Here is a 26,352-nt window from a genome sequence, read left to right on the forward strand (position 1 = left end):
AACTCTAGTATAGGTGACCATACATGAGCCAATTCTAGCTGCCGTCATCGGTCCTTTAGACCAATTTGGCAGCTTATCTGCCTGTGTATGGGCATGAACAATGGAACTGCTGACCGACATCTGTCCTGAAATCGGGTAGAATTCAATCAGGCAGGTTTGATTTTTTCCGTCGGACTGGGGACCAAATTGGCTCGTTGATGCGGTCCCCGAACCGACGGCGCCTATACCCATTCTTCTAATTCGAATTAACACAATATCGCCCACTAGTAGGTGGACATATCGGGAGAAGATCCACTCGCTTGTTGGTCACCAAGCAGGTGGATCTTACCCTGTATGGCCACCTTAACTTTTTAGATTACCTTTTCTTAAGATCCCCAGGCCAAACGACCGAATTAGCCCAATATCGCCCACCCATAGGTGGGCATATTGGGAGAAGATCCACTCGCTTGGTAACATCACCAAGTGAGCGGATCTTACTGATTATTGTGTATGGCCACCTTAACATCTTAGATTACCCTTTCTTAAGATCTTTTGCTGTGCTAAGTTATGTTTGTCTAGTATGTTTAGTCTAGTCTAGCCAAATAGCATTGTGTGTCTTTTTATAGGACTGTTGAAAGGGGAAAATAGCAGATACTGGAGACATACACTAATGGATAAGGGAAACAGATGTTTGACCTTAAATGTTTGGACTTGTGTATGGTAGGTATTAGGGGGAAGACATACAGAGCTACTAGTAGTAGCTACTTGTCACGGCTACAAAAATAGACAATGTGGATCATTTACTGATAATTGTCTCTGTGTTTTAGCAGAGGCAGTTCACAGTATTGTCTATGGCAGGGTATTTTTCTGGAATTTAGCAGCCGTGACAATTCGCTTCTACTAAGTAGCTCCGTGTGTCTTTCCCTTAGAAGTTAATAACAATAGCTTAAAATATGAGCCACCGAATTCTTAAAAGTTAAACATTTACTTACATAGAATAAGCTTCACAAGCCCCTGTACAACGAGACAGCTCAATTTTCTCAGGTGATCGACAGTTATCGTAACTTAAATAGTCTTTGTATCTTTGTAACTTGCAAGAGTGCTCTTGTGGAATACCTGCAGAGGGATTGTATAATGGTAAAAACAGACCACAACATTATAATGTATAATTATTAAAATGTTTTAATGTGGTGCTTCCAATGGAATAATAATTCAATGTACAGTATAAAGGAAAAATATATTATGTATAAAGAAAATGTAAAATTTATGGCATACACAAGGCATATTAAATCCCCCCCCTACAGAATATGATCTATACCAGTGAACCCCAACCAGTGGCTCAGGGGCAACATGTTGCTCCCCAACCCCTTGGATGTTGCACTCAGTGGCCTCAAACCAGGGAGTTATTTTTGAATTCCTGACTTGGTGGCAAGTTTTGGTTGAATAAAAATAAGATTTACTACCAAATAAAGCCCCTGTAAGCTGATAGTGTGCATAGAGGCTGCCTAATAGCCAATCTTAGCCCTTATTTGGCTCCTCCATTAACTTTTATGTGTTGCTGCCCAAGTCTTTATACATTTGACTGTGTCTCACAAGTAAAAAAGGTTGGGGATCCCTGATCTATACAGTTTGATGTTCAGGACTGGGCTTCACATTGAGAAATAGGAATCCTTAGAGATAACTTATCTCCATGTTGTGCTACAGATTTACAGCATAGCAATCATAGTACAGTAGGTTGTGTATAGTGAGCAAAATAAGCATTTCAATGTTGTGCATCACTAGGAGGAGGAGTTGGCCTAGAGTTGAAGTGATCAGCCTTTAAATGATTGTTTTTATTGACACTGAAATAAACTGTGATTGATCTGAATACTTATACACTGGATATAGATGTAATTAGAAGTCTTACATAGTTTACAGCAACCACTTTGGTCAAGATGAATAGTTCCCTGCAAAAATATACAAATAAGTAAGTGACCGGTATACACAGCTATAATACCGCATGTAATAATAAATAAACTGAGACAGGAATGTACAAGCATAAAGAAAGTTATTTTTGATTATTAACCCATTTTCACCCAATAAAACCTAAAGGGAATTAAAAAATTCTTTGTGTCTGCATGATATATTTTCAGATGCCATATTTAGTGCACTTATACAGGTATGGGACAAGTTATCCAGAATGCTCGGGATCTGGGGTTTTTCAGATAAGAGGTGTTTACATAATTTGGATCTCCATACCTTTAAGGTGGCCATACACGCACCGATATTATCGTACGAAACCTCGTTTCGTACGATAATCGGTGCGTGTATGGCATGTCGGCGAGTCGACCGATATCGCAGGAAGCTGCCGATATCGGACGACTCGCCGATCGGACAAGTTTGAAAATTTTGATCGGGCGCCATAGAAGGCGCCTGACCAAAATTCTCCCTTCAGAGCTGAATCGGCAGAAGGAGGTAGAAATCCTATTGTTTCTACCTCGTTAGCTGCCGATTCAGCCCTGAATGGTGTGTGGCGGATCTTACGATGTTTCGTGCGACCGATGGTCACGTGTATGGCCACCTTAAGGCTACTAATAAATAATTGAAACTTTAAATAAACCCAATAGGATTAGGATAAGGATTAATTATATCTTAGTTGGAATCCATTGCAAGGTACTGTTTTATTATTACAGAGAAAAAGGAAATACTTTTTAAAAATGTGAATTATTTGATTATAATGGAGTCTATGGGAGATGGCCTTTCTGTAATTTGGAGATTTCTAGATAATGGTGTTTCGGATAACAGATCCCATACCTTTATTCTATTTGAAGTTTGTAAAATAACTTCACGAATGTCTTTGAAGCAGTATGAATATTGCCTCAAACGATTGCCTACTGTATTGTTTAATCTCTATATCAGAGACCTGAGGCCCATGGGACTGATGTGGCCCTCCAAAGGATTTTTATGACCCTCAGTCAGCTCAAAGTCTCCATAGACTTCACTGTACAACACCATCATTTCAATTTAATCCAACTCTCCAACACACTGTATGAGATAGAATTGGCCCACTACACAACGTGTAATAAGTTGGACAGCAATGATTATCAATTACCCCTTAAAGTTGCTATACTGGAAGAGAACAATAATTATTCTCTGCTCCTTGTAGAGTCTGTGGTACTGTCTGCCTTGAAAGAAGTTTTTGCAGAACAAATGCAGGAGCTTGAGGCATTTAAGCATTGGATCCTGGGCAGCATTTTGAGTACAGTACCTAGTCTAATACAGTACAGTTCTAGCATGTCAAGGTAAGAATGGGACAGTTTTTTAATCTTAATGTGAAGTAGACTAACCAGTGTATATTCAAGGATAGAAAACGTTTTTAAAAGGATGAAGAACTAGGCACAAAGGATAAACTTTTGGCAGGACAATAGGCCTGGTAGTGCTGGTCTACTCACAGGTTCACAGTCTTCTTCAAAAAAGAGTGGGCAAGTAATTTTGTAGACCAAGTGGATTAATCGATTATCTTCCTTAATGCATTTGTATACTGTGCAGTTATCATTTTTCAAGGGCAGAATTTCTTCCGGCTGAAATGCAAGAAAAAAAATGATGAATACTTCAGAGCACCAGAATTTCATCAATAGTCCCACACTAATGTATAATGGACCTGGTACTGGCATCATAATATTTTGTTAGATATGTACTGAAGCTAATCATAGATCAAATGTAGGATCATCATCAATGTATTTATATAGCACCAGCAAGTTATGCATCGTTTTATATCAAAGTATAACAAACAAGGCCTACAGGGTAAAAGCGGAGAGCTTACAATCTAAGTTCTTGGAATCCTTCATTGTTCTTTATGCTCTTAAAGGGATACTGTCATGATTTTTATGGTGTACCTTTTCTTTTAAAATTACACTGTTTTCATAGCAAATTATTCACCCTGTCATTTAAAATGTTATTCTTGAAACAACCAATAAATTTAGTTGTAATATTGGTGTGTAGGCAGGCATCTCAGTGCATTTCTTACTATTGAGTGCTATTCTGAGACCTACTTGCAGCTCAGCAGTAAAGTGCATACAGGTTAGCATAATTTGCTAGGGTTACCAATTTGATTATCTTTGCATTAATTTACTGTTTCCATGATCTGGAATTCCACATACACTTGTAAGTAACAATTTCTTCATTGCATCTTAATTTTTTGTCAGAAATAGGGATAAGTGAATCTGTCCCGTTTAGCTTCGCCAAAAAATTGGTGAATCATTTAAAAGATTTGCTAAAAAACGAAAATGTTGCGTGTCAAAAAAAATAGTCGTGTGCGTAATCTTTTGGATGCACATCATTTTTTTACGTGCACAACAGTTTTTTGCCTCCCGTTTTGCAAAACAGTTTGCCAATGGCGAAATGCGGAAGTTTGCCACGAATCCATGCCTGGCGAATTATTTCACCCATCACTTGTCAGAAATATTTAAGTTTATGAAGTGTAGCCTATGCAGTGTATAACACGCCCATTTTGACATGACCGAACCCAATTTGACACGACAGTTTTCCACGAATCCATGCCTGGCGAATTATTTCGCCCATCACTAATCAGAATTATTTAAGTTTATGAAGTATAGTCTATGCAGTGTATAACACGCCCATTTTGACGTGACCGAACCCAATTTGACACAACAGTTTGCCAATGGTAAAACACGGAAGTTTGCCACGAATCCATGCCTGGCCAATTATTTCGCCCATAACTAGTCAGAAATATTTAAGTTTATGAAGTATAGTCTATGCAGTGTATAACACGCCCATTTTGATGTGACCGAACCCATTTTGACACGACAGTGCCCAGTTTGACTTGACTGTGCCTATTTTGGCACAGCGCCAATGACTTTTTTGTGACAAATTTTTCCTCTGTGAGTTTTCGCTGAAGTTTTGCGAAACAATTTGTGCAGAAATTCACTGCGAATCCATGCCTGCCAAAAAAATTCGCTCATCACTATGTATGAAGGCTGAAAGGAGTGATTAACTCTTTCTGCTATTAGTTTAGCAAAATAGTTTTGTCTGATTTTTTGCGCTAAAACTCCTAATAATCGAATTATGGTTCAAAAACTCAAATGTTCGATATTTATTAAATGCAAAACCTTGAAAAAAAACAGATGTAAAAGTTTGGGATCTAAAAGCTTGCAAGCTCATGTAGATGTCAATGGGAGTTGTTCAAGGCAAAATTCAAGCCATTTTTTTTTTCAGTTCGAAATTTTCAAGATTTTTTTCAAGTTTGTAAACTCACATATTTGAGGTTTGTGAGATGTTTTTCACATTTGGATTATTTCCTAAATAAGCAAACATTGGAGTTTTTTTAAAATGAGAGTTTATTAGTAGATAATAAGTAGAAAAAACACTAAAATTCACAAAATTGATAAATAAGCCAATAAGTTATGTATGTTATGTTGTTATGTAATGTATGTTATATATGTTCATATATCATTCGGGAATTTGGCAGTGCAGTATAAATGAAGCGCAGGTGGGGATGGGCTGGGGGGAGGGGTAGACCCGCACTTATGACTTAACTTGCTGTCATTTTTACCCCATACCCATTGCATAACTTACATGTCATTCAGACATGGAACCCTGTACTAACCATCTGCCCAAAATGTAATAGTTTAATTAAACCTACTTTTAAGAGGTTGACAGTATCTTCATTTATCACAACGCAGCGGGTCTGTTCACATACTCCACAACACTGTCCTGGTTTTTGCTTCAATTCAAAACCCTACAACATTGTATAAAGACATGAAAAATAATATTTTTTAAACATCTAGGCAAACAGCTTTAAGCTGCAACAGAATGCTGAAGGGAAAAGGTATAAATGTGACATGTATAATTTGACATGGCCCTTGAATAAAATAAGGACACAGGAACACATTTATGAAACCTATCCCTCAGGTTACCCTCAATAAAACTTTGCAGCTTAATCTTGTGTTCTGCAGCTTTTCTGGGTGAAACATTTTATGCATTGACATTCTACCTAGGGAGAGACCCAAGTGATAATATATTGTAAACTAGCAGGATCCATGACAGACACTTTCTTAGATTTAAGGCAATTTATAAAACAAATCATAAAAATAAATCCTGCTCTCAGGGTGCTACCTTCACCCATTAAATAAGTTCCCTCACTAACCTGGGTCCTTTGTGGACTACCAGGGAGGAAACACAAAATGGTTGGGGTCACCCCTGTATTCACAACACTTCTGGGGGATTTGCTTAGCCTCTGGGCTTTCCTTTCAGCTCCTTAGATGCTCAGTATCTTGGTCGCTTTTTCAAGTCAAGTCTGGGCTCCCTCTGCTCCTTGCAGTGGCAGGAAGTACTCCCAGTCCCTCTAGGAGTCCTAAAACACACAGAAGTGTCCTTCCTGCTCTGTGCCCTGCTCTGAGAGAGCTTTACACACCTTTCCGTACAATTAAATACCTTTCCACAGGACAGCCTTCCTGTGCAAAGTAAGCTCTAATAGGTGAACTGAACTACTGGAATGGATTGCCTGATCTGCTTGCTCCTTCTAGAACCCTATAGCTTCCAGGGCCAGACAGCAAAACCCTTTAAATGGAGAAAACATTCTCTGTTTATCAACATCTCCATTAAAGCCTACATCTCCCACTATGGAGAACTTAAATGGAAAATTTGCATTTTCTCTCATTCGTTGGGTCATTCTACCACAATGTTCGTATGTATATATATATATATATATATATATATATATATATACTGTATATATATATATTTGTTTGCATTTTTCTCTTAACATCACCGTTTATTCTTCTGGTACATCAGCCATAATCTACACTTCTTCTTCTGCACTTTCCCAAATATGTTAACTATGCCTCTTCTCTCTGAAAAAAGTTAATTGGTTGCCACTCTACCTTGGTCCTCAAAGCTAATTTGTGCTATAGTGCCTGATTTGTCCTTCTATGCATATCTTGGCGGGGAAGTTAAGAGCACCGTTGACCATATACTAGAAGAACTGCTCTTTTTTCAATGTTTCCAAACCAGTTGGATATCATCTAGAGTGGAGATGATATTGGGGCATCATCAGGAAAAGATCACATCAATGGGTTGATGCTCTCTTAGCCCAATAGTTATTTGGCAGGATATCAGTTTGACCCCATATATGGGCTAGTAAGCTATCAATACTATCTAGAGGGACTAAACTGGCAGTTTAAATCAGCCCTCTATGTGGCCAACTTAACACTAAAAGAAAAGAATGTCCTGGTATTAAATGGTAAATGGCTTTTTTTGCTAATCCAGGGAAAATTGTTCTCATTTTCTTATGCAGAAATACCATTGTCTCCTTACTCATACTATCATCAAATGGTGGACAAAATACCCTCCACTAGAAGGTAGTGGCAACCATAATTTAATTTTAGATTTAATAGATCTTAATGTCAGTAGATCTTAATATCAATATTGCATGTGCAATTGAGAAAATATTTGATATTAAATGTACTTACAGTTGGACAGACTATGTCACATAGTTGAGGGTAGCATGATATAGATACGCCTTGGCTGTTGGTTTCATCCGCTGAACATATACAGACCTGGCAATTCTCAGGGTCTGAGAAAACTGGTGATCCAAGCTGAGGAGTTTTAGGAAAGATTTAGAAACCTTTATATGACAAAAATGTGTTACAATACTCAAAAGGTTAAAGGAGACATATCCTATAAAAATTATGAATGTACCAGGGAATTATACTCCTCCAGATATAGAAGGATTGTGCTTAAAAAAGTTGTGTTTCTGACTGATTTATTGAGAAATTCGCCCAAAACCCCACTAGCCCCGCCCATCTGTGCCACTTCCTGCTGGCTGAATTCTCTGGATGAGCTGGGGAGCCGGCGGCCCTCCGTACCCTGCACTATAAGATAGGAACCAATCAGCAGCTAGGCTGACCTGATAGGGAACTGAAGCCTGTCTTTGCTTCTGTGATTGCAGGGCTGTGATTGGCTCTCCCCCTCCTACTGTGCTTCTGGCAGGGACTGTTAGGACACGCCCACTCTCCATTTCAAACTCGGGCAGAGAAGAGATAGGATCTATAGGGAGCTCCAATAAAGGGGCCATTGTTACAGATAGGGTTAATGTTTAGCCCAAAGGGAAACCAGCACCGTATATTATTCATAATTGCCTACAGAGTTAGGGGTTTTCCATTTATCCAATATGTCTCCTTTAATATTTATTTTACACTCTTAGGACAAGCAATGGCATGTCAAATACCAAGACAAGGAAAAAAATATAACTTGTCAAAACTATAAGTTCCATGCAGGATGCTGCTGCTTTGCAGAGCGATTTGACAAAATTGGAAAACTGGGCAGCAAACTGGAAAATGAGGTTCAATATTGACAAGTGCAAAGTTATGCACTTTGGTACGAATAATATAAACGCGAACTATCTACTGAATGGTAGTGTGTTGGGGGCATCCTTAATGGAGAAGGATCTAGGGGTTTTTGTAGATCACAAGTTGCCTAATTCCAGGCAGTGTCATTCTGTGGCTACTAAAGCAAATAAAGTGCTGTCTTGTATAAAAAAGGGCATTGACTCAAGGGATGAGGACATATTTTTGCCGCTTTATAGGTCCCTGGTAAGGCCTCACCTTGAGTATGCAGTGCAGTTTTGGGCTCCAGTCCTTAAGAAGGATATTAATGAGCTGGAGAGAGTGCAGAGACTGCAACTAAACTGGTAAAGGGGATGGAAGATTTAAGCTATGAGGTTAGACTGTCGAGGTTGGGGTTGTTTTCTCTGGAAAAGAGGCGCTTGCGAGGGGACATGATTACTCTGTACAAGTACATTAGAGGGGATTATAGGCAGTTGGGGGATGTTCTTTTTTCCCATAAAAACAATCAGCGCACCAGAGGTCACCCCTATAGATTAGAGGAACAGAGCTGCCATTTGAAGCAGCGTAGGTGGTTTTTCACGGTGAGGGCAGTGAGGCTGTGGAATGCCCTTCCTAGTGATGTGGTAATGGCAGACTCTGTTAATGCCTTTAAGAGGGGCCTGGATGAGTTTTTGAACAAGCAGAATATCCAAGGCTATTGTGATACTAATATCTACAGTTAGTATTACTGGTTGTATATATATAGTTTATGTATGTGAGTGTATAGATTGGTTAGTATAGGTTGTGTGCTGGGTTTACTCGGATGGGTTGAACTTGATGGACAATGGTCTTTTTTCAACCCTATGTAACTATGTAACTATGTAACTATGTAATTTAGAACAACTCCAGTCTTTACTCAATCAAAATAACCATGATGACATTCTTTAATTCATTATTTTGTTTTATACATGTCCTAAAATTAGGTTAAAGGGTCGATTTATAAAAACTCAAACTGGGGAATGATGAAGGATTCTCTGATGTTTCAATTTAATCACATGTATAATCTGTTTCTGACAACCGCAGACATTCTTGAAACAATCATCAAAGTAGATGAATGAGTCAATCCAGACACATCAGATATGGACACAAAGGGGGTGATTTACCAATGGTTGCGTTTGAATTCTATAATAAATTTTTTTACACTTAAAAACCTCAAATTCGAGTAATGGTTTGAAAACTGGGGTATTTATTAGGGATGCACCAAACCCAGTTTTTTGGGTTCGGCTGAACCCCCAAATCCACCCCGATGGATTCGGCCGAATACCAAACTGAAGCAAAATTAGCATATGCTAAAGGGCTAAAAAATTGCGTGCACGTAGCACGCGGTGAAAAATATTTTCCCCCCAACATGTAACCCTTCCGAATGCTAATTAGCATATGCTAATTTATGCTAATTATGATTCAGATTCAGTTCGCCCAGGACTGTGAATTTGGCTGAAACCAAACCCTGCCAAAAAAGGCTGAATCCTGGCCAAATACCGAACCGAATCCTGGATTCGCTGCATCCCTAGTATTTATTAAGTGCAAAAAAAACTTTAATGTTAAAATTTGCCATATAAAAGCTTGACAGTTTTTATAGAAGTCAATGAGAAATGTCATAGGCAAAGTCAACCCATATTCTCAAACTCAAATCTTTTGAGTTTTTAGAGCTCGAAAAATTCAAGATGTTCGCGTTTTTTTATTCAAACCAGTTTACTTATTAATAAATAAGCAACCACTCGATATGCGAGTTTATTCAATTTAGAAAAACAAACTTGAGTTCACAGACTCCAGTGCAGGTGCTTTTATTTATGGGTCAACTTTGGGGAAAAGGGGAGTGGCTTGGAGCTTTCCATCCAGGAAGCAGAAAGTAGGTGTGGGAAGTTGTTCAACTAATTATGAGTGTTTACTTGGTTGTGAAATATATAACATTGTTGAGTGATGTATATAGTTAGCCCACAGTTAAAAATTGTCCTATTTTGTGAAAACAAAACAAAAAATCTGTGAATAAAAAACAAGCAACTGGTACACTGGATGTTGCCATCTTCTCCTTTGAAAAGGAATTGCCTCTTCTGCCATTTTAGTGAATTTCCAAAGTATTAACCATTAGGATGGTAATGTAATAAAAGCTGACCAGGTCTAGTAACTCATGACCGAGTCTGGTCAAATAAATAGATAAATTATACTCGATGCAGACTTTTTTGCTGTTAGTATGTCCTTCCAATTTTTGGTATATTGCACACACACTGCTTGTGAAATTCATAGGCAATTTTAAATTGGTGTTTTTCATTATTTTGATTAGTTTTCTTTGTGTTCTACCCCTCTGTTTCCCCTTAAATCTTCTGAAGTAAATATGTTACTGTTATTATTTTGAAATGTATCTGAAGCTACAGACATTCCATACTTACCAGGTACTCAGCATTTCTATATACGCACACCTTTTTAGGAACTGCAATAGAAAACAATAGAAAATGTGATGGAAAAGTTCAAATATAAGAAAGTTAGGAAAAAGTATCTGTACTTTATTCCTTATTCTTGTACAGAACATGTAGCAACCAGCACAAGTTATCAAGAAATGAATACATTTCAAGCCATATAATGCCCTTATAAACTACAAAGCAAAAGGGAACAGAGTTTTGTGCTTAGTATAACCCAGCAATCTCGAACAAATATCACCAATTTCATCTCATTGTGCTAGCATCTCAGTCATACAGTAATGAGTGAAATTTTTCAACCAGGTTACACCACAAAAAGCACTCATAGGGCCTGATTCACTAAAGGGCGATAAAAATTATCGCACGCTTTTTCGCGTTAAAAAACACAAAATAACTTGCGCGCAATTCACCATAGTATTATCGCATGCGAAAAATCGCCATTTTTGCATGGGGTATTTCACTATAACTTTTGCGCGCTAAATATCGCATTCGGCTATACGAAAATTAACACCTACTAAAGGCAGGCGAAAAATTATACAAAAGTACAGTAAATTATTTTTTGCAATAAAATATGGACTTACAGTGTTATTTATTCAAGTCTGTGTTTCCCCCAGAGTGACGCAGCCGCCAGTTTGCAGCGAAATGTTCATTTTTAATACAGTAATTTTCCGCAAGTATTGGCGTGTATGGCTAACATGGCGTGCGTTCATTTGTGCAACTATTTCTATTTGGCTACAAGTGATGAAATGTTTCGCCAGGCATGGATTCGCAGCGAATTTTTGGACGTGCGTTGAATTTTTTCGCGGTGGATTTTTTCATGCGTTTCGCAAAACAATCCGCCAATGGCAAAACGCATGAAAAAATTCACCACGCAAAAATTCACCGCACATCCAAAAATTGATACAAGTGTCAAAAAATAATAGTCACGGGCAACAATTTTTTTGCCCGCACAACATTTTTGCCATTTCGGGGATCTTTCGAAAGATTTGCTAATTTTTCACTAAAGAAACCAGAACACATTTGCTCATCACTAGTGGCTACTATTTATAAGCATCTACTATTTATATGTGGCTAATATTTATATACACCATTTATATGCTTCGACAATTTTTATACACTATTTCTATGCTACCATTCATATTCGGTGATTATTCGCGTAATTTAGCGCATGTACAGGCAAATACCGCATTGAAATAGTCTTTCGCGAGTTAAATAACGCTTGCAATATCGCGCATAAAAAAGCGCGAGTATGCTTATAGTGAATCGTGCGAAAAATCGCCAAAATTAAGCGGCGGTAAAAATGTTAGCGCACAATAAGAATAGCGCACGTTTTATCGCCCTTTAGTGAATCAGGCCCATAGACTCCAATGGGGCAAAAAGAAAAAATTGTGTAGTATGGAATAAGTCAACACGAAAAGACACTGTGTTTCAATGCATTTTGCTAATTTTAACAGTTTGGAAAATTTTACGGCTAATCAATACGGGACAGATCACTACATATAGTATGTTCATAGAGTATGTTCAGTATGGACTATTTCTAGCATGAAGACCTGATGGACTAGACAGAGGAATAGGCTGTATTCATTTTGTGTTTTTGTGATACCAGAGTACCACAAATTAGATAAACATGGATAAGTGCTGTGAGACAAATTAAAATCAACAATAAATATGTTTACTACATTTTGCCCATATACATATTCTAGGGGTTTTAAATAGGATCATTTATTAAACAACCAATTACATAGATGTATCAGGAACTTGTGACATAGATGCAAGGCAAGAGTATTGATGTAGTGTTGAGTGAATCTGTTGCAAAAAGTCACATTGAAGTCAATAGGCTTTTTTTCGTGATTACTTTTTCCGTACTGTGCTTTTTATTTTACCACGCAACTTTTTTTTACACCCATTATAGCCTATGGCTGTTTTTATTTTTGTGGCAAAACCTGGTAAAAAATTCTGCTTATCACAAGTAGTGTGAAGAGGTTTAACAGAATCCAGAGGAACTTCAGACCATATAATAGGATATGATTGGGCTACATTAGTGCTAATAGGGATGTAGCGAACCTAAAAAAAAAAGTTTGCGAACATGTTCGCGAACTTACGCCAAAACCCGCGATTATTCGCGAACTTTGCTAACCCCATAGACTTCAATGGGAAGGCGAACTTTAAAACCTAGAAAAGCCATTTCTGCCCAGAAAACTGATTTTAAAGTTGTTTAAAGGGTGCCACGACCTGGACAGTGGCATGCAGGAGGGGGATCAAGGGCAAAAACTTCTCTGAAAAATACTTTGTTGGCACAGCGTTGCGCAAAAAACGCAAGCTATTCTAGCGAAAATACGCGTCTTTTTTGCTATGACGCGCTAAACACCATGAAAACGGGATTTGAGGAAAAACGCCATGTGTGACTTGTGTAGCGTATTGTACAATACTTTTGCGATGATAAAAAACACGGCAGAAAACGCAGCGCGAACCCAAACTGCGAACATACGCTGAAAGTTCGCGAACATACGCGTTCACGAACACCCGATGTTCGCGCGAATTTGTTCGCCGGCGAACAGTTCGCTACATCTCTAAGTGCTAACAGTTTGTTTCCACTTAAGAGGCTCACATTTGGTGAACCTTACAGTTTCAGTTTCATTGAAAATTTAGTCTGTGGTAAAGCAAAACTATAGCGCACAAGGGTTGACCAACTTGTACAACCTGTACCATATTTGCATTTGCTGAATAGTCCTAATTATATACTACTTTAGGGGGCCTAGCAATATACTTCAGATAGATTATGGGGCTTATGTGAGCTCTAGCTTGGACACAAAACTGAGCAGGCATTGGTGCTTTATAGCCTTGTCTAAAAAGGCATCAATAAAATCTTCCATGACAACATAACTTGGCAGGGTATTTAACTACCCTACAGCACTCACTGTAGAACCAATTGCAGTTTCAAGTAAAACTTAAAAGTCTGTGCAGTTTAATTTGATTTAACTAACTGTACTGTAAGGGGCTGATTTACTAACCCACGAATCCGACCCGAATTGGAAAAGTTCCAACTTGAAAACGAACATTTTGCGACTTTTTCGTATGTTTTGCGATTTTTTCGGATTCTGTACGAAAAAGTTGCGCATTTTTCGTAGCGTTAAAACTTACGCGAAAAATGCGCAACTTTTCGCGTAAGTTTTAACGCTACGCAAAATGCGCAACTTTTTACGCAACTTTCGTAATGGATAGGAAAACTCGCGTTTTTACGCAAAAATCGTATTGGATCCGAAAAATTCATAAAGAATCCGAAAAAATCGCAAAACATACGAAAAAATCGCAAAGTACCGATCATTACGAAAAAAACGCAATCGGACTCCATTCGACCCGTTCGTGGGTAAGTAAATCAGCCCCTAAGACTGTCCTATAATCAAAGATCAAAAGACTCTTGATGGACCCAGTACATTTCTGAAATTTGCATGTAGTGGAGAAAAAAGTAAAAAAAGATGTATATTTCTGAACAAAATATTGACACCTACCGCATTTATAAACAGGACAACAATGTCCAGTAGCATATCCACCTGCGACTTCATATCCAAGATCACATTTAGGTAATGTGTTTGCGCATCTGCTAGTGTTACACACTGTAGAGAAACAATATTAATGGAATACATATATGTAAGGTAAAATAATTGTGTGCTAAAAAGGTAAAACGAAAGAGATATCTAGATCGCTAGATAGATTAATCAATAGATTTCTATTGAGTTTTAAATCAATGCACAGCAGATTTTTAAAAATAATAATGTTAAGTTGTGTTCTACTTAATAGTAGTGCCACTTTCCTTTTTCATTTTTGGTTCAAAAATTCATAGGAGAGAAAAAACCTAAACAAAATATACTTTAACAATAAAGAAATAACACCAAGGCCACAATAGTTGCTCAAATGATTAGTAAACGATAGATGATTAGTGAATGTCTTTTTCATTTTCATTACATAACAGGGGCAGATCTTAGAAATGAGCTAAGCAATATTAATGGAAGATGACAGAGTTATACTTCAAAGCCTTCCTTATGTTCCCCAAATGTAGCAAATTCAATTTAGGGCCCCCCAATTTTTTTTTTACAGTATATTAAATATTTCTCAATGATTACGGCTTCACTTGGCCGTCTAAACTCCTGGGCTCCCCTGCAATCGAAGGGTCTGCTTCCAATTTAGTTACACCCCTGAAGTGAAGGGTATGTAATCAATTTCCAGAAATCTAGAGCTCACACAGGCAAAAAGTTAGGACAGCTATTGACAGACCCCCCCCCCCCCAATTAGAAATGTTAAAAATATAAAAGCATAAAAAGTCCTATCATTATAAAATTACAGGGTAATCCAGAGTATTATTACATTGTGTTCCTACCCAACATGGTAGAATTAATTTAATTGCCTATGGTGACATTACGTGGCCAACTGCATCCAATGACATTTTCATTTTCAAGCAAGAGATGCCTTATACCACTATACACACAGTTGTTTTCATTATTTGTTTTACTTACTGCAAATGGTCTCTTCACAGCAGGGATTGTCAGGTCTAGCTTGTGTAACTGGATAAAATCCCTCCAGATCACAGACTTCAACTATCATCATAGGACATGTCATTTTCGTGCAAAAAATTCCAACGCCACCTTCCCGACAGACGCACTCTTCACAGTTATATTCAAATATCTCTCCAAACTGTTTGAAACATAATTGTGACCCATTTGATAATTAACCAAAATTCAATTCTTTACCAATATTAAGAAAAATGCTCTGAAATGCAATTATGTATAAGACTTCACTTGTATGTGTTTAATTATTTGGAGCGTTTCAAACTTATTTTGTATTTCTTTTTAGGCAGTGGCAGAAAATACCTTGTCATAGACTATACTGAGAATTGCCTCTGCTAAAACACATGTAGAGACAATTATCAGTAAATGATCAGCATTGTATATTTTAGTAGCCATGACAAGAAGCTGCTACTAGTAGCTCCATGTGTCTTCACCCTAAGGCAAGCACTTCACCAGATAAAATGTTAAACTAATTGCATGTTACAGTGTATGTGCATTAGCATTATCTTCACTTCATCTTTAATTCCTACTGGTCGTCCTGAACAAACAGAACAAGCCTGAACTAAAAGAAGGACATATCATATATTGCTTCATACATTATCTGTCAGTTCAGCCCATAGCCCAGTCAGTAGGATACTGTATGGCTTTGGCTCATCAATGGTGCCCTTAGAACCCTGGATATCTTTGCAAACCTTACTTTGCTGATAATTGGTTGTGTATGATATACTAATGAAATGAAGAAATGTTGAATTCTGATGCAGGTCAGACTAACTGAACAGTTATGTCCCATATGGCCCCCTCAAGTCACTGATTGGTTACTGACTGCTAACAACATACAGAGCTGTAAAGGAAGTAGTGTTCTGGCTATTATGTTAGACATCTGTTCACTCAAGCCTTTAAAGATTACATTTTTGTATATAGGAAAAAATTTTCATTTTGCACAGTCCATCTATTGTACCCAGTTTTATTTTTACACTGAACTGTTCTTTTAACCCTTCTTTTTAACCTTACTTTCTACTCCTACTTTGCTTTGAATTCTTCGTCTTGAGCTCTCTTCATTTACTATAAAGTTTTCACTTGTCGTCTCCCATCCTATAATAATTTCGTATTATTGAAAATATAAATGAATTTATGTTTTGTTTGGTGCCGTAACTTTTACAAAGATTGAGTATTGTTTCCTTTTATGACTGTTCTATTGGTCAAAACTTGCTGTTTTAGGGTAAAAAAATAACTGATTGAAAACCCTTAACTGGTCCAGTTTGTTCTCTAAGCATTTGGTATTAGCTGGAGTCATACTTAACTGCTGTTAAAACATTTGGGTGGAGAACAAAATATGCAATACTACAATCACCAAAGAGATTAGTTTAGAGTTCATTTACTATAATCAACTATCAGACTAAAAATTCTTGGGTCAATTCATACCTGTCTGGGTATGTTGTCTGGCCCAATACATCCTGTAAGAAATGAATAAACATTAAAATAGTAATAGTAAAACCATGCATTCATTTACTTGTTGAAGTTCCATTACCTGTGTAAATACAGTTAGTCTACAACCTTGGACCTTTATATTAGGGATGCACCAAATCCAGGATTTGGTTCGGGATACGACCAAGATTCGCCATTTTTCATCAGGATTCAGCCAAATCCATGCCTCTGACTGAACCAAATCCGAATCCAAAAAATCATGTGACTTTTTGTCACATAAACACAGAAGTTGAAATTTTTTCCAATTTTTCTCAGATTTAACCCTTCTAAAACCTAATTAGCATATGATAATTAGGATTTGGATTTGGTTCAGTATTCGGCCGAATCCAAAAAAGAGGATTCGGTGCATCCCTACTTTATATTTATATTCTGAACTCCTTCCTCTCTTACTTCTAATACTCTAACTAATGCTGGGAATGAATTTTATTAACAAAATGCTACTGTTAAAAGAGCTAGTTGACCTTGCAATCTAAGGTCTCTACCACATCCATACACATTATGGTCAAGTTTATGTTTTTAGAGTATGGAGTATCCACACAGACACATGGAGAACATACACACTTCTTGCTGATAGTGCCCAGAAGTGACCCTAGGATCCAACACTGAAAAACAGCAGCACTAAGCATTGTGATCAGATCTATAAAATATTCAAATTAACAGTTCATTTTAATGAACTGATGCATTTATCAAACCAGATAAAAATAATTTTTCAACTTCTTTGAGCATTCAAACACATTTTCAGTGGGTTACACTTATCCTAATTCTTGCTCCCCAACGCAGGAGAAAGAATCGGAACCATTACTTTTGAAATGAAATAGTTATATGTTTAAAATGTGAGAGTGGTACACATAGGTACAGCTTGTAAAAGATACTAATTGTTGTTAAATTGGCTTCATGTATTGATAAGAAAAGAATGGTTCTTACCACAGTCTGCAACGCAGACATCAATAGTTGGGCTAAAGGGCTTTGTACCATTAGGACAGAAGCATCCTTCTGACAAAACATTTTCATTTTTAATTAGAGCTTCTTTTTCTGGCCTGAAAATAAATGAGAATTGAATTTTGCAGTTTTTTTTGTACTCAGTTAAAAATGCTTATAGAGTTACTCATTGCAGTAATTTATAATAAAAATAAGTAGATCAGAAAGTTAGCCCAACATCCAGCTGTAATAGGCTGGTGGTGGACCATGGCCAACAGACCAATGGGGATCCATTATTACAGGTTAATTAAAATACCATGTTCCTATTGGCTAATGTTAGCCATCTGGTTGTATGAGGCGGCATAGTGCAGACTGGTTTGAACAAGTTTGCGTCAGGGAGATCCGGGACTGGAAGCTTTATACTGTTAGCCCTTCCCCTTTCATCAGTTCCCATCCAGCAGAGGCCAAATATTTTCATTATGTCAAAGGTTCCCCCTACCTTGGAAAACCTTTTAGCTCAGATGAGGGCGGCAGCCAAGCAACATTAAAGTGACTGGCTGCAGTGCTTTCTGGAGGAGCAGGCTTTCCTCTTCAACAACAGGAGACAGGTATGGACCGTGACAATGGCACCGGGAGGGTCTCACCTGCCTGAGTGGCCCAGCCGTATTCCCACTGGGGCCACAAAGACGGGTAGAAGAACACCGGTGAGTCAAAGACATTCCCCATCTCCTACCCACAGAGAAATCAGAGAGGAGAACAGACTCTACAGCGAACGAGTAGTGAGATATGTATGTCTGCAACTGGTGTCTGTAACTGGGGAGAGCATGGAATTATGGGAGAGAAAATGCCACTGATCAAAACTTAAAGCTGCTGCAACAGGTAGTGAAAAGGTTGAAGCCAGGGGTTGGACAGGACAGTATACTCATATACTTTCCTTGCAATCCACCAGCCAAATATACTTTTGTCTATAGCAGAGTATTTTCTGGCATTTAGTAGCTGTAATAAGTAACTGCTTCTAAGTAGCTAGAGTCTTTGCAGGGAGAACAGCCAATGATTGGTAGTGATGAGCGAATCTGTACCGTCATACTTCATGCTTTGCCGAAAAATTAGCGACGGCAAGGGAATGGGAGCAGGTGCATGGGAGCAGGTGCATGGGAGCATGGGGGTGGGCAGGAGAGTTATCTGCTTGGTGCCTCCCCAGAATTGTCCATAGGCAGATGCTTCTTCTGCCTACCCCTAGTTCATGTGCTGAAAGGGAGGTTAGTAGTACTGGGGTCAGTGGGCGGTGATATGTGTCTGATAAAATTGCTGTTAAATACCTAAATAACAGACCAACCTATATGTATCAACTATGTGTGGCAGCTACCTTTCCAGATATCAGTTTCTGACAGTATTTAGATCCTGCCTCTCAGCCTTCACTGCGCTCATTACAGTAAAAACACATTCATTCCACATTGGAGCTGCAACCAAGGCTCACCACCTCAGTTTCCCTGATCAAGAGATCAGGAGGGTTGTTCAGAACCTATGTAAGACCCCATTTAATTTAAGCACCCCTTTATCTCCACACATCTTTACAAGCAGGCCACCAATTACTTTCTGGATTTTGGGCCGCTCATACTTTAAATGGGCAGCCAAAAGGGCCGAGAGACGTATATATGGAAGGCATTTGGGTTTTACATCACCGGACATCCGTATTAGATCAAGAGGAATTCCAGGGCTTTCCTGGTTTCGAATTCTCCTGAGGTACTCCAGCTTAAGGGTATGTCAAGGGGGCCTAAGATACTGCTCATCCATGCTGGGAGAAATGATGTTGGTGCTATGAAAAAGCCCTGTTCATTTTGGGTTGTCCTGCCTACCAAGCAGTGCAGGCCAATGGCGGTTTTTGAACATATTCAGGTCTGTATTTGGTGGATCCACAATCTGGTGAGTTTAGTCACGGGACTGCCGGTAGTCCATGGCTTTGGTAACTCCTGGTTGCTTATTACTACTGTGTCGAGTTATTCTTTCATGCCTGTTGCACTTCCTTAGCAGCAGTTGGCATATTGTGTTAAGCCCAACAACTGGCTGTAATAGGCTGGTTGTGGGCCGTGGCAACGAACCAGCGGGGACCCATTATTGCAGGTTGATTAAAATACCATGTTCCTATTGGCTAACGTTAGGCGTCTGATTGTATGAGGTGACATAGTGGTTTGAATCAGGGAGGTTCTGGGACTCCCAACTTCATCCCACCCATTTTTCACACTATCCAATTGTGTATGCATTATTGTACTTTATGTATGTTAATGATTTCTGTATTACAAATTCAAATTTATTGTTACAGCTTTAATTGGTGGTGTTTGAACATGTCCAGGTCTGTATTTGTTGTATCCACAATCTGGTGAGTTTAGTCACGGGACTGCCGACAGCCCACGGCTTTGGTAACTCCCTGCAGATTATGACTCCTGTGTCGAGGTATTCTTTCATGCCTGCTGCAAGTTCTTAGCATTAGTTGGCATATTGAGTAAAGTTATTTGTTAATTAATAATAAAGTTGTGGCCTTGCTCCTTCCCAATGTGTGTCTGTGTTCTTTTTTTTAATATGGGAAGAACTGGCCACCATGGCTCCACCATGGCTCCTGTTTGGTCTTTGGCAGCCATGTTTTACTTGCAAAATGTGTCTTGTGAGACACTTGCTCTGATCCTGATCAGTCAGGTATTAGAGTATATCTCTGCCATAATGGAAGACAAAAACTCTGCCATAACAAATGTAAAGAATAGGCTAACCAATAACACATCATCCTTTATTACTTACGTAGTTTGACAGGTTGGTGTTACAGATGGGCCACAAGGAAGATAGACTTTCTCTGGAGGACATGAGATATCTGGATAAAGAGGACATTAACAATCATTTAAAACATAGTAGTCATCAAAGACAATGGTATTTTCCACTATGGCATAAGATTTTAAGTCGGTTTTATCTCATAACAAACATTAGGGAACTTACTACAAGCTGGTGCTTTGCTCCTCCAGTCAATGCAAATACCCTGATCCAGACACAGTGAAGCATATAACTGTATCGTTTTACATTCAATATTAGAGTCTGGCACATAGCAGCTGTCAAATATGCAGGCTTGGTAATAAATGTCTGGTGTTAATACAAAATTGCACTCCTGGAATGTTCTATAAAATAAGAATCCAAAAATACTTAATACAATGGTCTTAAAGTGATTGTCATAATTGTTATTGTTATGGTGTAATTCTAAATGACACTCTAAATATTAATAATTTCAAAACACTTCACAAGATTTTCACACTTCACAACATTTAAAGTTTTATTCTTAAAGAGGAAGGAAAGGTAAAAACTAAGTAAGCTTTATCAGAAAGGTCTACTGTATGTAAAAAAAAGATTTCTTGTGTCTGTAATTCCTTTGCCAGAGACACGCAGCTCTCTGTTCTCTGCTCTCTCCTGCTCCCCCCCTCCCTCAAGAATGCTAAGAACTCACTCCCCCCCCTTAGGAATGTGGATCTGAGCCAATCAGCAGAAAGTTGACTCATAGGGGCACATTTACTATAGGGGCACATTTACTAACCCACGAACGTCCGAAAAGCGGGCGAATGCGTTTTTTTCATAATGATTGGTATTTTGTGGTTTTTTCATAAATTGTCGCGACTTTTTCGTAGCCGTTACGACTTTTTCTTAAATTGTCGTGACTTTTTCGTAGCGTTACGACTTGCGCGAATTGTCGCAACTTTTTCGTAGCCACCGTGCCGAGTACGAAAGTTTCGGATTCATTCAAGCTTCAGTATCGTGACTTTCCTTGGGCCAGGTTGGAGCTGCAGAGTGCAATTGAGTCCTATGGGAGACTTTCCTTGGGCCGGGTTGGAGTTGCAGAGTGTCATTGAGCCCTATGGGAGACTTTCCTTGGGCCAGGTTGGAGCTGCAGAGTGCCATTGAGCCCTATGGGAGACTTTCCTTGGGCCGGGTTGGAGCTGCAGAGTGCCATTGAGCCCTATGGGAGACTTTCCTTGGGCCGGGTTGGAGCTGCAGAGTGCCATTGAGCCCTATGGGAGACTTTCCTTGGGCCAGGTTGGAGCTGCAGAGTGCCATTGAGCCCTATGGGAGACTTTCCTTGGGCCAGGTTGGAGCTGCAGAGTGCCATTGAGCCCTATGGGAGACTTTCCTTGGGCCGGGTTGGAGCTGCAGAGTGCCATTGAGCCCTATGGGAGACTTTCCTTGGGCCAGGTTGGAGCTGCAGATTGCAATTGAGTCCTATGGGAGGCTTCCAAAATCATGCAAAGTCTGAAAGGTTTGCCCGCCGTTTAAGTTCGCTCAATACGAAAAAGTCGCGACAATATACGAGCAAATCATAACGGCGACGAAAAAATCACAAAAAATACGAAAAAGTCGCAAAATGTTCGTTTCCAATCCAAATTTTTCCCATTCGGATTCGTGGATTAGTAAATGTGCCCCATAGTCTTACTAACTGAGCATGTTCACTTGGTCTGGGTGTCTGTGCAGGAGTGAGGCATTATGGGAACTTTCTTTACACAGCTCAGCGTTTTTCTTCCTGTTTGGCTTCTGATCATCTGAACAGGTGAAATATGGGGAGACTTAAGGGCACTATTGAGAGAACTGAAGGTATGCCTGCAGCTTGAGATTAACTCTTTATTAGCCTTTCCTTCTCCTTTAAACCTACATATGTATTCTGGTGTGTAGGCACCATCTCAGGTCATTGTGCCTAATTTTGAGCTTTCTGAAAGCTTAACCTACTCAGTGTAACTGGAAGAGTAATGACTTGTGAGTCAGACTTGGATTTTTACTATTAAGTGCTACTATTAAGTTCTCATTAGTGGTAAGCGAATGTGTCCCGTTTCGCTTCGGCAAAAAATTTGCAAATCTTTGGAAAGATTCACAAAACAGCGAAAATGTTGTGCGTCAAAAAAATTGTCGTCCGCGACAATCTTTTGATGCGGGTGACAATTTTTTGATGCATGCCGAATTTTTCCGTTTCACAAAAAAATCAGTGCTTCATTCAGTACTGTGAATCTAAAATGAGGAATTATTAGTGACAAATGAATTTCTATTACATCAGCAAATTCGTGAATCTTTGAAAAGATTTCCGAAACGGCGAAAAAAATTTGAACATTTTTTTGTCACATGGCAATTTTTTGGCGCTCGTTTGGCACTACTGAATAATATGTTTGTTGTGTAGTGGGCAAATAGTGCACCTCTGACGCACTATATACTATTTTATTGTTTGTGACTGTTAAGACAAAGCCATCAGGGATAAAAATGGGAGATGTGAAGTAAACTAAAACAACTAGCAATGAGTGAATCTGTTTGCTAAATGCATTGCAATCAATGGGTTTTTTTGCGGCGACTCCTTGTGGCAACCTTTTTAGAAAAATACATTGGAGTCTATGGACATTTTTTGCATTACTTTTTCTGCCCTGAAATTGGACATTGGAGTCTATGGGTGTTTTTGTGACAATTTTTTTTTTTTTGCAAAATACACTGGGGTCTATGGACATTTTGTTGCCACAAAAATGCAGTGGATTTTTATGTAAGAATATAAGTAGCTGTTATTACATGCCGTATACATAGTATGCTTCCTGGAGCTAAAGTGACTCTTGATTTGCTCTATGATTTGTTTTACATGCCAAAACTGTTAATATTTTGGCATGTAAAGAAGTAAGATGTAAGAAGTAATTATGTATATATGTTTTTACTAATTAATAAACAATAATTGTTTGAATAAATTCACAACACTGGTTGAATGGTTTTTAGAGCGCCAACTCTGTTTTTTGAAAACTGTTAATATCACAACTCATTAGATTCACATACATACTTTCAATTGTATTATGTAATGCTGTGTTACGTAACAAGTAAAGATATATTTAAAATCCTTACGGTCCAGTGATGAGTTCACACAGTGATGAAGGAATGCATGGGGTCACAGGTGTATATGATGTTGTTGTTGTTTTTGTACTAGGGCATTGAGGCTTATTTGTATTAGGAACAAGCCAAGAGGCAGCCATGAGTGAACAGTCATCTATGACTGTACCATTTCTCAACATGCAGTCATCACTTTTATTGTTGCTACAAATACCTGTGCAAAGAAAAAAAGGTTAAAAACTTTGCTTTGTGCCTATTTTACAAAATATATTATACCAACAAAGACAGAATGATGTCCACCAATTCACTGAATTAGGGATGCACTGAATCAACCAGTTTGGATTTAGCTAAATACTGAATCCTCTGCAAAATATTTAGCAGAATTCTCAAATATATAAATGTTTTTTATTGATTTCCATTGCCTGCACTTGATCAGAGTGTGGAGTGTATGCCTACTTTTTATAAGTTTTATAATTTGAATACATTGAAAATTGTGGTTGCCGCTTGAGAAGCAGACATGTTTGTGAATCTGTATGTCTGCAAACCATTTCACAATTGTACATATTGCATCCCTTAATATATGTAGAGAGGTTAAGTGGATAACAGCAAGGTTTCTTTGTGCACTCAATAAAATAAGAGCACATGAAAAGTGCACATTATAAAGATTACCAACTACCCCAGTTCAGGTGTAAGGGAATAGGTTCAGAATGTATGCGGTATGACTTTCTACTACTCAAACTACTTTACTATGAAATATCTAGTAAAAGGATCAGATCTTCAGTCCCACTGCTTTTAGTTTTAGTTTAGAGATCATTTGTTTTTATTATTTTTTGTGGCAAATATATTACCAAAGGTTCTTTATCTGGGGGCTAAAAGTTCCACATTTGGAAACAGAGTTACCCCCAAAAATAATTTCACATCATTGTGTTATGTGTTTTTATGTGTCCTATTACTTACCACACAGTCCCTGTGTGTTGTTTCCAAAGTGCCCATAAGGTAGACTTATTATAAAACTCTCATCCTCAAATTTTATTTTGACATTCAGTGTAGTTATTTCTACTACATAACCTCTGCCAAATCTGGAAATTTCCACCTCATTTTTCTTATAGGGAATCCCCACAATATCTTTGTTAACCATCACCTAATGGACAAAAAGGAAAAAAAATATTTTTCTGTGTTAATTTATATGTATATGTGGTTGTGTGTAATTTTAGTTAATACAAATACATTAATGGCACGACATATGGCATATATGTTATTTTAATGACCAGTAATAATTTGACTTAATTTTGTCTATGCATAATGCTGAAATGGAAGAGAGGTGGAAGTTGCCTGTGCAATTTGGTGTTGTAAGACATTACTAAAAATTCAAAAGTAAATCTTGTACCCTATCTCTGCTAATGTCTAAATCCTCTAAAACCCAAGAGGAGGAATCCTCAAAAAAAATGGTCCAAAAAATTGCCCAAAATGTCATAAAAATAGAGTTTATCAGTTAGTTGGTCCCTTTCATTAAGTAAGGGGTCTTTTCCAAAGTTTGAGATCACCTCTACTAAACCATAACAATGTAAACATCAGAAAATAAAATATCCTACCAAAAACTGACAAGAAACCAGTAAAACTCATCTGTATGCAGAAAAGAGCCTTAACTTCTAGCAAGTTTCAGTGGAGTATGTCCTCTGCAGCTGGCTGCAATTACAGACACATCATTCAAATGCTTTCTAAAGAAATAGTTCAATACAAAAAACAGGCATAATGCATATATATCAAAAATGGATGCTCTTTTCATCCTGAAAACTATAGGCCAGTTAGTCTGACATCAGGGATAGGAAAGCTTTTGGAAGGCGTAATAAGGCATAGGATACTTTAATACATTGCAAATCACAATACTGTAAGTTTGTGCCAGCATGGTTTTATGTGTAACAGATCTTGCCAGATTAATTGCCTTTTATGAGGAGGTGAGCAGGAATCTCAACACTGGAATGGCAGTGGATGTCATCTTTTTTGGCTTTGCTAAGGCATTTGATAGAGTACCTCACAGAAGGTTAATGATAGAATTGAGTACTATTGGCCTGAAACACAGTATTTGTAATTGGATAGAGAACTGGCTGAAGGATAGATTACAAAGAGTGGTGGTAAATGGAACATTTTCTAATTGGACCAGTGTGGTTAGTGGAGTACCGCAGGGGTCAGTCCTTGGTCCTTTGCTTTTTAACTTGTTTATTAATGACCTGGAGGTGGGCATAGAAAGTACTGGTTCTATTTTTACTGATGATACTAAATTGTGCAAAACTATAAGTTCCATGCAGGATACTGCCGCTTTGCAGAGAGATTTGACAAAACTGGAAAACTGGGCAGGAAAATGAAAAATGAGGTTCAATGTTGAAAACTGCAAAGCTACCAAAACACTTTGGTAGAAATTATATAAATCTGAGTTTTACACTAAATGGTAGTGTGTTGGGGTATCCTTAATTAAGAGAATCTGGGGATTTTTTTAGATAACAAGTTGTTTAATTCCAGGCAAGGTGATGTCTCACCTTAAGTATGCAGTGCAGTTTTGGGCTCCAGTCCTTAAGAAGGATATTAATGGAAAAAAAGGTGTTTGTGAGGGGACATGATTACTCTGTACAAATACATTAGAGGGAGTTATAGACAGATAGGGGATGTTCTTCTTTCCCCCATTAAAATGGCCAGAGGCCACCCCTTTAGATTAGAGAAACGGAGCTTCTATTCGAAGCA

General features: G+C 38.2%; 1 protein-coding gene across 1 annotated transcript in view; it reads right to left on the bottom strand.

The window, feature by feature from the left end:
- Positions 1-26,352, bottom strand: part of LOC100492329 (mucin-2) — a 119,174-nt gene that overhangs the window by 698 nt on the left and 92,124 nt on the right. The window contains exons 35-47 of the mRNA XM_031901315.1: positions 24,574-24,757; positions 23,632-23,830; positions 20,725-20,900; positions 20,533-20,602; positions 17,749-17,861; positions 16,762-16,793; positions 15,289-15,466; positions 14,287-14,391; positions 10,751-10,791; positions 5,621-5,716; positions 3,411-3,539; positions 1,886-1,925; positions 972-1,095 (exon numbers count right to left, since the gene is read on the bottom strand). Coding sequence (XP_031757175.1) covers positions 972-1,095; positions 1,886-1,925; positions 3,411-3,539; positions 5,621-5,716; positions 10,751-10,791; positions 14,287-14,391; positions 15,289-15,466; positions 16,762-16,793; positions 17,749-17,861; positions 20,533-20,602; positions 20,725-20,900; positions 23,632-23,830; positions 24,574-24,757 — 1,487 coding nt within the window. The remainder of the gene's footprint in view (positions 1-971; positions 1,096-1,885; positions 1,926-3,410; positions 3,540-5,620; positions 5,717-10,750; positions 10,792-14,286; positions 14,392-15,288; positions 15,467-16,761; positions 16,794-17,748; positions 17,862-20,532; positions 20,603-20,724; positions 20,901-23,631; positions 23,831-24,573; positions 24,758-26,352) is intronic.

This window comes from Xenopus tropicalis, chromosome 4 (assembly GCF_000004195.4).
Source record: "Xenopus tropicalis strain Nigerian chromosome 4, UCB_Xtro_10.0, whole genome shotgun sequence".
Classification (NCBI taxonomy): Eukaryota; Metazoa; Chordata; class Amphibia; order Anura; family Pipidae; genus Xenopus; species Xenopus tropicalis.